Source organism: Heptranchias perlo, chromosome 25 (genome assembly GCF_035084215.1).
Source record: "Heptranchias perlo isolate sHepPer1 chromosome 25, sHepPer1.hap1, whole genome shotgun sequence".
Lineage (NCBI taxonomy): Eukaryota > Metazoa > Chordata > Chondrichthyes > Hexanchiformes > Hexanchidae > Heptranchias > Heptranchias perlo.
The window spans coordinates 32,084,768-32,096,941 of record NC_090349.1 but is presented as its reverse complement, the minus strand read 5'-3'; the positions used below and the strand labels follow the sequence as shown (position 1 = coordinate 32,096,941).

At 40.3% G+C, this 12,174-nt stretch overlaps 1 protein-coding gene across 3 annotated transcripts in view; it reads left to right on the top strand.

The window, feature by feature from the left end:
• The window catches only part of ttc28 (tetratricopeptide repeat domain 28), a 626,907-nt gene that overhangs the window by 429,292 nt on the left and 185,441 nt on the right, over window positions 1-12,174 (top strand). For all 3 annotated transcript variants that reach the window (XM_068005926.1, XM_068005925.1, XM_068005927.1), the window contains one exon: window positions 2,969-3,476. In XM_068005926.1, coding sequence (XP_067862027.1) covers window positions 2,969-3,476 — 508 coding nt within the window. The remainder of the gene's footprint in view (window positions 1-2,968; window positions 3,477-12,174) is intronic.

Genomic DNA, 12,174 nt, shown 5'->3' with positions numbered 1-12,174 from the left:
GCTTGCTTAAGAATGCAGCTTAAAATTAGCTGAGTTCTGTCCTTGATGGTCATCAATGAGACATCCACGTTATCAGTATTAAATATCAGGCAGAAATATCCAATTATTGGGGCAACATTAAAAGACAATTCTGGACTCCAGAAATAAAATGAATATTTATCTGCCTTTGTGAATTTGCTTTTAGGTCAAGGGACCCTTCAAATATTGACATGGCCCCCATCCTAACTTCTAAAAGTCATCGTTAGCAACCCAAAGTAAATAATTCTGTCATTGCAGAAAATATTTTTGTTGCTTACAGCAACATTAAATAAGGTGCTAATAAGTTAAAAAAAAACAGAAAAAATATGAAATACAAAATTCATGGACACTGCTCATGACACAGGGTACACCCAACTCCAGACCACTGATCTCACAGACCCTGGGATCCTGCCGCAAACCCCGTAGGCACTGGTGTCCACCTTCTGCCTATGACCCCTGGCAATCTGATTCATGAAGCCCAGGTAACTTATATTTGCACTTGTATTTCTTGTTTGCTGGTTTGTTGTGTTTGAATTTGGAGGGTTGGAAAGGGCTGTACTTCGCACAGTTTACTTATTGGTGGATAAATTCTAAATCTGAACAAGATTTGTCAATATCTGCAACTTGAGGTATATACAAATTAATGGAAACATTCATTTAAACTTTACATAGAATCATAGAATCATAGAAGTTACAACATGGAAACAGGCCCTTCGGCCCAACATGTCCATGTCGCCCAGTTTATACCACTAAGCTAGTCCCAATTGCCTGCACTTGGCCCATATCCCTCGATACCCATCTTCCCCATGTAACTGTCCAAATGCTTTTTAAAAGACAAAATTGTACCCGCCTCTACTACTGCCTCTGGCAGCTCGTTCCAGACACTCACCACCCTTTGAGTGAAAAAATTGCCCCTCTGGATCCTTTTGTATCTCTCCCCTCTCACCTTAAATCTGTGCCCCCTCGTTATAGACTCCCCTACCTTTGGGAAAAGATTTTGACTATCGACCTTATCTATGCCCCTCATTATTTTATAGACTTCTATAAGATCACCCCTTAACCTCCTACTCTCCAGGGAATAAAGTCCCAGTCTGTCTAACCTCTCCCTGTAAGTCAAACCATCAAGTCCCGGTAGCATCCTAGTAAATCTTTTCTGCACTCTTTCTAGTTTAATAATATCCTTTCTATAATAGGGTGACCAGAACTGTACACAGTACTCCAAGTGTGGCCTCACCAATGCCCTGTACAACTTCAACAAGACATCCCAACTCCTGCATTCAATGTTCTGACCAATGAAACCAAGCATGCTGAATGCCTTCTTCACCACCCTATCCACCTGTGACTCCACTTTCAAGGAGCTATGAATCTGTACTCCTAGATCTCTTTGTTCTATAACTCTCCCCAACGCCCTACCATTAACGGAGTAGGTCCTGGCCCGATTCGATCTACCAAAATGCATCACCTCACATTTATCTAAATTAAACTCCATCTGCCATTCATCGGCCCACTGGCCCAATTTATCAAGATCCCGTTGCAATCCTAGATAACCTTCTTCACTGTCCACAATGCCACCAATCTTGGTGTCATCTGCAAACTTACTAACCATGCCTCCTAAATTCTCATCCAAATCATTAATATAAATAACAAATAACAGCGGACCCAGCACCGATCCCTGAGGCACACCGCTGGACACAGGCATCCAGTTTGAAAAACAACCCTCGACAACCACCCTCTGTCTTCTGTCGTCAAGCCAATTTTGTATCCAATTGGCTACCTCACCTTGGATCCCATGAGATTTAACCTTATGTAACAACCTACCATGCGGTACCTTGTCAAATGCTTTGCTGAAGTCCATGTAGACCACGTCTACTGCACAGCCCTCATCTATCTTCTTGGTTACCCCTTCAAAAAACTCAATCAAATTCGTGAGACATGATTTTCCTCTCACAAAACCATGCTGACTGTTCCTAATTAGTCCCTGCCTCTCCAAATGCCTGTAGATTCTGTCCCTCAGAATACCCTCTAACAACTTACCCACTACAGATGTCAGGCTCACTGGTCTGTAGTTCCCAGGCTTTTCCCTGCCGCCCTTCTTAAACAAAGGCACAACATTTGCTACCCTCCAATCTTCAGGCACCTCACCTGTAGCGGTGGATGATTCAAATATCTCTGCTAGGGGACCCGCAATTTCCTCCCTAACCTCCCATAACGTCCTGGGATACATTTCATCAGGTCCCGGAGATTTATCTACCTTGATGCGCGTTAAGACTTCCAGCACCTCCCTCTCTGTAATATGTACACTCCTCAAGACATCACTATTTATTTCCCCAAGTTCCCTAACATCCATGCCTTTCTCAACCGTAAATACCGATGTGAAATATTCATTCAGGATCTCACCCATCTCTTGTGGTTCCGCACATAGATGACCTTGTTGATCCTTAAGAGGCCCTACTCTCTCCCTAGAGGCCCTACTCTCTCCCATATGGGGCATAAGGCTGCATGCTATATACCTAATCAACCCTTGAAGTCAAAACTTTGGATGCTGCTGCTGTAGGGTATATGTACCCCAATTCGAAAACCTGTTCCTTAGATTCTCAGCTTTAGAACAAAAAAAACATGCTTTTCCCCCAACAATCAGCACGCTCTACAAACTCCCAGCAGAATGTGACTGGTGTATATTTAAAAAATAACTATTTGGAATACATCTTGGAGTACGAACTTAACATTCATATATATGTATCCTAGACTTTTCTTCTCCATTAACTTCAAGCTGCAGCAAGAAATTGAGAGATTTTATAACATTATCTTAGCAAAAACATTTATCTATTACCATATACTGGCACTAGACTGGCTTGTTTCCTATGTGTTGGTTGCTTGTAGTACACTATAAGAAGCCTCTTTTAGTGGACTTGCGTGCTTTTAAAATAACTTTTTTTTTCCTACATTGCAGGCAGCCTCTTCAGCATTGAGCAGTCTAGGACATGTCTACACAGCCATTGGAGACTACCCTAATGCACTGGCCAGTCACAAACAGTGTGTCCTTCTAGCTAAACAATCCAAAGACGAACTCTCGGAAGCCAGAGAACTAGGCAATATGGGAGCTGTTTACATTGCAATGGGCGACTTTGAAAATGCAGTACAGTGCCACGAACAGCACCTCAGAATTGCGAAGGAACTGGGGAACAAGCGAGAGGAAGCACGGGCCTACAGTAATCTTGGCAGTGCCTATCACTACAGGAGGAACTTTGACAAAGCAATGTCCTACCACAACCACGTGCTAGAGCTAGCACAGGAACTAGGCGAGAAGGCAATTGAGATGAGAGCATATGCAGGGCTGGGTCATGCAGCACGCTGCATGCAGGATCTGGAGAGAGCAAAGCAGTACCACGAGCAACAGTTGAGCATAGCAGAGAACCTGAAGGACCGTGCAGCAGAGGGACGGGCCTCCTCCAATCTTGGTAAGAAAGAACCTCTTCCAGTAGGGGATAGGTATCATTTAAAAAAAATATTTATTACAACTTGCCAACAGTCAAAACTATAACTACTTTGAGGATTAGCAGAGCACACACAACCCAGATTTCTAGTGAAGTTTTAATGCGATGTGCATGTTTTATGGACCTCTGGAAATCAAAGCAATTACAGTCAAACTTCATTAGAACAAGTTCTGTTATTACAAACCTCTTGTTTTAACTGTCCTTCTCCCTGATTCTAGCTGATGATACATTAAGTAAATAAAGGAACTCTCATGAGATAAATTCTTAATGAGAAATAATCTGAGGCCCCTCTTCCTGCTCACACCCCCCAATTTTATAATCGTACGGTTTTGACAACAACTGGGCCTTCTCACGACAGAATTGTCTGGGTCTTTGTTCTGAGTTTTGTACAGTGTGTTTCTTATGTGAGCCACTTACATATTCACTTTATTCTACAAGAATTTAGACAAGAATTTTTAAATACACAATTTTAGATCTTGAACTTACTGGAGGCCTCAAATATCTAATTCAGAATATCCAGCAACATGCATTTTCCTCATTGTGGCTTGGAGGAGGAATGGGAATTACTATGAAAAGTTCCGGATTGTCAGAAAAAGACAACTGGTTCACTGATGTCTTTCAGGGAAGGGAACCTGCCACCACTACCTGGTTTGGCCTACCTACAACCCCAGTCCCACACTATGTGGTTGACTCTTAATGCCCTTGGGCCCACTAGGAATGGGTAATAAATACTGCCTTGCCAGTTTCAACCACGTCTCAAGAGCAAATGAAAAAAGTAGATGCTTGAGTCCCAGAAGATGGAGAGGTGCATTGAAATGAGAATTATTTGAAAATATCCTCCTAGCACTTGAAAGTAAATAATAGTAAGTCCAAATTTTCTGAAATGTTACTATTAGGAATATAAATTGTGTTAATTTTCCTAATTGCATGTTTATTAGATACAACTAATTAGTCCATATGCAAATTGACTTTTCAAGCTAATCCAAAGAGCATATTACGTAGGGATAGTACCGTGTGGCATTGTTCCGTTGAATATTTTGGGATAAACTGTTCAAAATATGTGGACATGGGGACACTCTTCTATAGGAAGGAGTATCAAACAGTCTGTGTATTCTTCTCCTGCCCAAAGAACAAAGTGATTTTTCATTTATAACAGGAATTCAAAATTGTACAGTATTTTGCATCTAAACATTTTAATCTCCATGTGGTGGGGTTGAGTTTTATGCAAGAATCCAACAAGACTGTTGCAAATTAAAGATGGAAGTTTTATTGTGTTTTTTAAAATCGATGTTTCGGTATCTAAGAAATTCATTGTTGTTTGAAAGAAATCAGCAAGCCTTTTAAACTGCAGGACTACTAATGCATACATATCTCCTTTTCTGAACGATCCAGCAGGTAAGTGTCCATTAAGCGCACAGCAGTCTACAGAGAAAGGCAGAAACCAATCAATAAAACTGAATGTAGTTACAATTGCAGTTATTGAGTGAAAAAATATTATCTTAGATTTTCCTGCTGGAGGGAAGAACGACTAGTATTCTTCCATATTGAAGTGTGCACTGATGATGGTATTGGATAACAGTCAAAAAACTATTATTTCAGCTTTTTTTCCTGGAGTAAAAGGTCCCTAGCAATCTTTCATATTAAAGCATGCACTATAAAGCATGCACTTATGATATTACATTACAGTCCATGGACCTATATTTTACACTGTCCTAGACTGGACTGAAGGGTTCCTAAGTTGCTCCTTATTAAAGCAGCCATTGATGATTGCTTTAGATCACAATTACTAACAGACAGAATATTCCATAATACAAATCTCCTCAGCATGTAATATATATAAACATACCTGAATAATTAGAAGATAGTGATCTGATTGAAGGTTCAAAAGATGTCATACAGAAAGAAAGACTTGCATTTATAGAGCAACATCATCACAAGAACTGCAACGGTTCAAGGAAAAGACCCACCACCACCTTCTCAGGGTAACTAAAGATGAGCAATAAATGCGGTCTTGCCAGTTTCATCCATATCCAGGGAACAAATTTTTAAAAACTTTATTGCATCTCTTGCATATATCGGAAAGCACTTCACATACAATTAATTAATTTTGAAGTGCAGTGACTGTTGTTATGTAGGCAGATGTGGCAACAAATTTACACACGGCTATCCATAAATGACAATTAAATGCATGGCCAGTTAATGGTGAGAGACTAGGAACTGTGGAGGAGCAAAGGGATTTGGGTGCTCAAGTGCACAGATCACCAAAAGTTAGTGCACAGGCACAAAAATAATCAAAAAGGCTCATGGAAAGTTGGCCCTTATCTCAAGGGATTTGGAATACAAAAATGAGGAAGCGATGCTTCAGTTGAATAGAATGTCAGTCACACCCCATCTGGAGTATTGCTTCAGATTTGGGCACCAAACCTCAGGAAAGATACATATTGGCCTTGGAGGGGGTATAGCACAGATTCACCAGAATAATTCTGGGGTTTAAAGGATTGAATTATGAGGACAGGAAGCATAAACTTGATTTGTATTTCCTTGAGTTTAGAAGATTGAAGGGTGATCTAATTGAGGTGTTTAAAATGATAAAGAAATTCGATAGGGTAGAAACAGGGAAATTATTTCCTCTGGTGGGGGAATCCAGAACAAAGTGGTATAATCTTAAAATTAGAGCTAGGCCATTTAGGAACGTAATCAAAAAGTACTTTTCTACACAAAGGATAGTAGAAATCTGGAACACTCTCCCCCAAAGGCTGAGAAAATTGCAATTTCCAAGACTGAGATTGTTTTTTGTTAGATAAGGGTATCTGGGGATATGGAGCAAAAGCAATATGGAGTTAAGAATAGATCGGCCATGATCTAATTAAATGGCAGAACGGGCATGAGGGGCTGAATGGCCTACTCATGGAAACTCATGTTTCCAATATATATTTTTAGTCTCAAATGCCATCTCAGAAAAAATTGAAGTTCATGCCTTACCTTGTTCTGATGTTTAACACAAACAAAGTTCTGGGTACTTTTCCCTGGGGTTTTTCTCTGCAGTAATTTTCCATTGGAGTGAGTGGGTCTTACTTTGCCTGGCCTAATCATGGTGCTAGAAATTCTAATTTTTAGCACCTGTGAGATAGATAGGAGGAGAGAGAGAGACAGTTAGACAGGTGGGAAAAAAGACATAAATAGAGAGAAAGGCAAATAGGCTGCTTTTTTCCTTATTCTAATTTGAATTCTTTCTTTAAAAAGCTAGTTGGATTTTGAAAGCAAATAAAGCTTCTTTGAGGACAGGAAGGGAGCGTAGGAATGGCAAGGGATAAAGGAAATTAGTTGCAGGCGAGGGGACCTCTGGTCTCTCAACATCCAGCTTTGGGGGGGAGTGGAGGCGAGCAGATGAAGGGTTAAAGATGAAGTTGACTGACAGCTGAGCAAGATGGAGGGGAGGATACAGGGCTAAGTGGGTAGTTCAAAGGAAACGAGTTGGGCTGTTGTTGGGAATGAGGGGGTGGTAGGAAGAGGAGTGAGTCATGGAAAGGTGAGAGGATAGGGGATGTGATGGGAGCGAGGGATGGAGGATGCAGTATTGACTGGAGGAGAGGCTGGGACCACATTTTCTATGCAACTCCCACCCCAAAAGCAGCCTGCATCATGTGTGGCTCCTTTTCCCACCATACCACGCCATACTACCCATTACCTCCCACTCAAAAGGAAAGAAGAAAAGAAAAAGACAGCGAGAAGCAGAAAAGGACAGAGAAAGAAGAGAAAGAAAAAGATAAACACAAGAGGAGCAACATAAAGATATCAGAGACAGGTAATAGAGTGACCATATTCTCTCACTGTATGCAGTACCAAGGCAGATCGATTAGTCATATATTAAAAAACAGTGTGTAGAGTGCCACATTTTGGTACAGATGCAAAACAATCCTAAAATGCTGCATGCTTCGAACTGCAGCCTGAAAGTAACAAGCATGTTCCAATATCCAAAGTTTCCATATAAAGCAGTGTTTTTGTTCTGACTTATTGTGGTGATGCCGAGGAGATCTACTAGTAGTTACTATAATAAAATGAAATGTTTAGTGTGCATTTCCTATCTGTAGCAAGACACTTCCGGTGTCACAATTTCAGTCATACTTAATTTGAAGTTAAATCTAGGCAAATTTTACCAAGGCAAATTTTTTGAAGGTTACACGGAAGGTTCCCAGACGATTCGGACTGAATACTCTGTGCCCTCCAGCTGGCACCCGCACACCTGCATCTGCAGACAAAGGGAAAATTACCTTTGACAAAACAGCAACAACTGACCCCAATTGCAGCACTAAGATTTTTGAATGCCTGACAAGCTGATATATTCTATAGTTCTTCAGAAGCACCCCAATACAGCATGTAATGTTTTAGGTGGTACTACAAGAAAGAATGCTAGAGTGATAAGAGCCAATATTCTCTGATTGCCCACAACTGATAAGATGCCATCAACCATTTTTGCAGGCACTGGTACACTTAGATGCCAACATGTACCATTTGCTATAAAGACACCTGCGACTGCATTGCAACAAAGGGTTTGCACATGCAGGGACAATAACAGTTAGCTGTGGCCTGAAACCTGTCAGCACCTCCTTGTAGAGTGGCAGGTACTACTAGCCAGAGTGCTCAATGTCAATGATTTGTGATTATATGCACACTGAATTATTAACAGTTGTGACGTAACTACTTCTAGTTTATAGAACAATGGTTTGTACATGTTTAATAAAAACAATTGCAACCTTCATGTATTACATAATTTGTAATACTATGTAATGCTAATGGATCCCTTCATACCTCAAGTTGTCAGAATGAGGTGTCCAAATATATTGTGTGGGAAAAAATAGTCTGCAGGTAAAATGCTCCTTTCTTGATTGGTTGTTTGTTGAAGGTCAGAATACAAATGAATTCCATTGAACATTTCCATTCCATTTTTAGCATTCACTCAATGTACACAGCCAGGTGTAGAAAGAAAATTGAAACAGCATGGAAGGAAGAAATGAAACCTCACAGATGTCAATTCTTTTTTAATATTACAATGGAAGTAATAAAGTAACTGTACAGTGCTGCACAACAGCCCCTGAGGACATGATGCATAATTTACAAGTGTGCATGCAGCTGGAACTGAGAGAATTTATGGGCAAACAGTGGCAGTGAACCAAAAGAGATGTGACTGGCTCCAGCAGGCAGCTATGGAATGAGCTGTTTTTGTTCAGCTTCTGTGGTATTAAAGGACTGTTTTCAGGTGTGTTAGATAATAATGGAGGAGTACTATTGCAGTGATTATCACAGGAAAACTGGACTGGAAGTCACTTTGCGTTCCCTTAATCTTAGAGTGTTTGTGTAGGGGATGAGTGAAGCTGATTAAAAATCCCAGAGTCGAGATAAAGGCAAGATGTGCCAATTGTCTTCCTTAGAGAAAACAAATCTGTAATTTAATGGGGTTTCATTTGCAGTAAAGTTAACATATGTGCTAATTTTGTGTTAAGGGATTGTAATTTTGTGATTATACATTAATTGAAGGTAACTTTTGTCCCATCTCCTAAATTTGCTCCTGTGAGTATGTATTCCTAATGCACATTAAGACATTGACCTGATGTTAAAACACCTCAACATCATCAACAGGAGTATACCTGAGAGACGTTTCTCAATTCATGCTTGTGAAGGACTTTCCATTTCATCGGTAAGGTTGGAATCACCGCATAGCAACATCTTGTCCTTTTCAATTTACCACCTTTGCCTATATTTACTTGTGAACAGCCCTGTGTGGCTTTGTCAAGCTCACTAATCCCCTCAGAAGTGTTTCTATCTGGGCTGACGCCTCTTTTGTTGATGTGGATGATATATTATGTTGAAGTGTGCATGATGGTCTCACAGTACTAGCCACCTTTTGAGTTTGTGCCATTTTTGCTTAAAAAAGGCCAAGGATGAGTGCATGCAAATTGTTCTGCATATTATTAGCAATTACAATATATGCTAGGTTTCTCAATTGAGCTCGAACATTGCTTTGAATATGATGATGTGATGAAAATGAAAATCGTTGCCACAGTTAATCTGTGATTATCATTCCATTAACCAGAAGCATTGTTATCTTCACAAACTTTAGTGTCCTCCAGACATTGTACAGCTCTCCAACCTATGATGTCTATAATGACCTAATCAAAGAGGGAAAGGGTTTTTGTCTGTTTTGAGTGCCATGGCGCCTGTTGAAGGCTATTTTCATCTCCATTGCTTGATGTCACTTTACGCAGAGAAGCAAAGGTTGCATAACAGGGTGTATTTTACTAGCTGAAGATGGAAAAGCAGTAAGTACTTTTGTATAGTCAGCTCAATCTGTTCACAAGGATAATTAGTGAACAATCTTTCTCAGTTGTTACTGAGCAGGTCTGCCTTTTCTAGTCCTTTAAATAGTTTTGAAATATTCGCATTGCCTCGCTTTTCTGTTTTATTTCAGGCAAGATACCAGTTACATTCGGGTTAACAATACTCTTGTGTGAAACTGTTCCGGCAAAACATAGAATCATAGAAAATTTAAGGCACAGAAGGAGGCCATTTGGCCCATCGTGTCTGCGCCGGCTGAAAATGAGCCACCCAGCCTAATCCCACTTTCCAGCACTTGGTCCGTAGCCTTGTAGGTTACGGCACTTCAAGTGCATATCCAAGTACTTTTTAAATGTGATGAGGCTTTTTGCCTCTGCCACCCTTTCAGGCAGTGAGTTCCAGACCCCCACCACCCTCTGAGTGAAATTTGTTTTCCTCAGCTCCCCTCTAATCTTTCTTACCAATCACTTTAAATCTATGCCCCCTGGCTATTGACCTCTCTGCTAAGGGAAATAGGTCTTTCCTATCTACTCTATCTAGGCCCCTCATAATTTTTTACACCTGAATTAAATCACCCCTCAGCCTCCTCAGTTCCAAAGAAAACAACCCCAGCCTATCCAACCTTTTCTCATAGCTAAAATTCTCCAGTCCTGGCAACATCTTCGTAAATCTCCTTTGTACCCTCTCTAGTGCAGTTACATCCTTCCTGTAATGTGGTGACCAGAACTGTACACAGTACTCAAGCTGTGGCCTAACTAGTTTTTTATACAGTTCTAGCATAACCTTCCTGCTCTTATATTCTATGCCTCGACTAATAAAGGAAAGACATGGCCGACATCCACAACCTCTTTGGCTGAGCATTTTTATGAATGTAAGACAATTGGCACTCATACCCATATTGAGTGAAATAATTGACCATGATCCTTGTTACCTCCAAGCGTACCAGTTGAGATTGAGTTGGCTTTCCACATGATTGCCTCCCAAATTTCTGGACCTTTTTCTTTGGGTCCGAAGAGCAAGCCATCACTTAGAGGACATTTCTTTATTCCCTTTTGTAATTCACAATAATTTACTGGGCCTTATTAGTAAAGCAGGCCTTCTGCACCTTACACCGTCCATCAATGTTCTAATTTGCATACTCCCCAACTGAATTGATGAATTGAGCCTTATTTCTAGCACTTGTATGCCTATTAACGGGGCTAATGGGTGATTTAGCATCATAATTGCAGTTCTTTTTTGATTTTCTGCTAAGTTGCATACTAGTTGTAATATATTCTAGCTCTAAGAATGAGCTGTGATTAACCTATGCATTCTTGCAAGTGTGCTAAAACTCTCATTTAATAAATGTAAGGAGTCTTACAACACCAGGTTATAGTCCAACAGATTTATTTAAAATCACAAGCTTTCGGAGGCTTACCAATCACTTTAAGTCTGTGCCCCCTGGCTATTGTCCTCTCTGCTAAGGGAAATAGGAGGAAGCCTCCGAAAGCTTGTGATTTTAAATAAATCTGTTGGACTATAACCTGGTGTTGAAAGACTCCTTACATTTGTCCACCCCAGTCCATCACCGGCATCTCCACATCATCTCATTTAATACACATTGTGCTAAGAGTAGGTTAACCTCCAATGAAGTTTTCTTTTCCTCCCCAAAGAACAGTGTGTGGATTCCAATGACATTCCGATTCCTTCCACAAAATCAACACATCACACAGGTGTAATTTTGTTGAGTTAGAACCATATATGTTTACAACACACTGTCTGTGTCGGCTCTTTGCTAGAGAATTCCAAAATGAATCCCACTGCCCTGCTTTCTTTCCATAGCCCTATATTTTCCTCTGCTTCAAATATTTATCAAATTTTCCCTTAAAGGATACAGTGGTCTCTGCCTCAACCACTCCTTATGGCAAAGAATCCATGGTCCAACAACCCTCTGCTTAAATAAATTTCTCCTAATCCCGCTCCTCATTTTTTTAGTGACAATTTTAAATGATGACCTGTCGTCACTATTCCCCCGATCAAATCCCTTCATAATTTTAAAAAAACCTCTATTTAATTTCCTTAGCTTTTTTTTTGCACATTTTTTCTGATTGGCTCAAATGTGGAACTGAACCATTGTTGAGAAATAAAGATCTGGGAAGTTCCCCAGAAAATCAACCAATTCAAACTCTGAAATTTGAACTAATCACATCACTCAATTTATTTTTGCAAAGTGTCTCTAGCTGCCATATTGAATTTCTGTCCCCCTAAATATGACCCATATGTAAGTAATATTTATAACATAGGATGGCTCAGTTGGCTGAGGGTCCTTCTGCCTTATTTACATGGCACT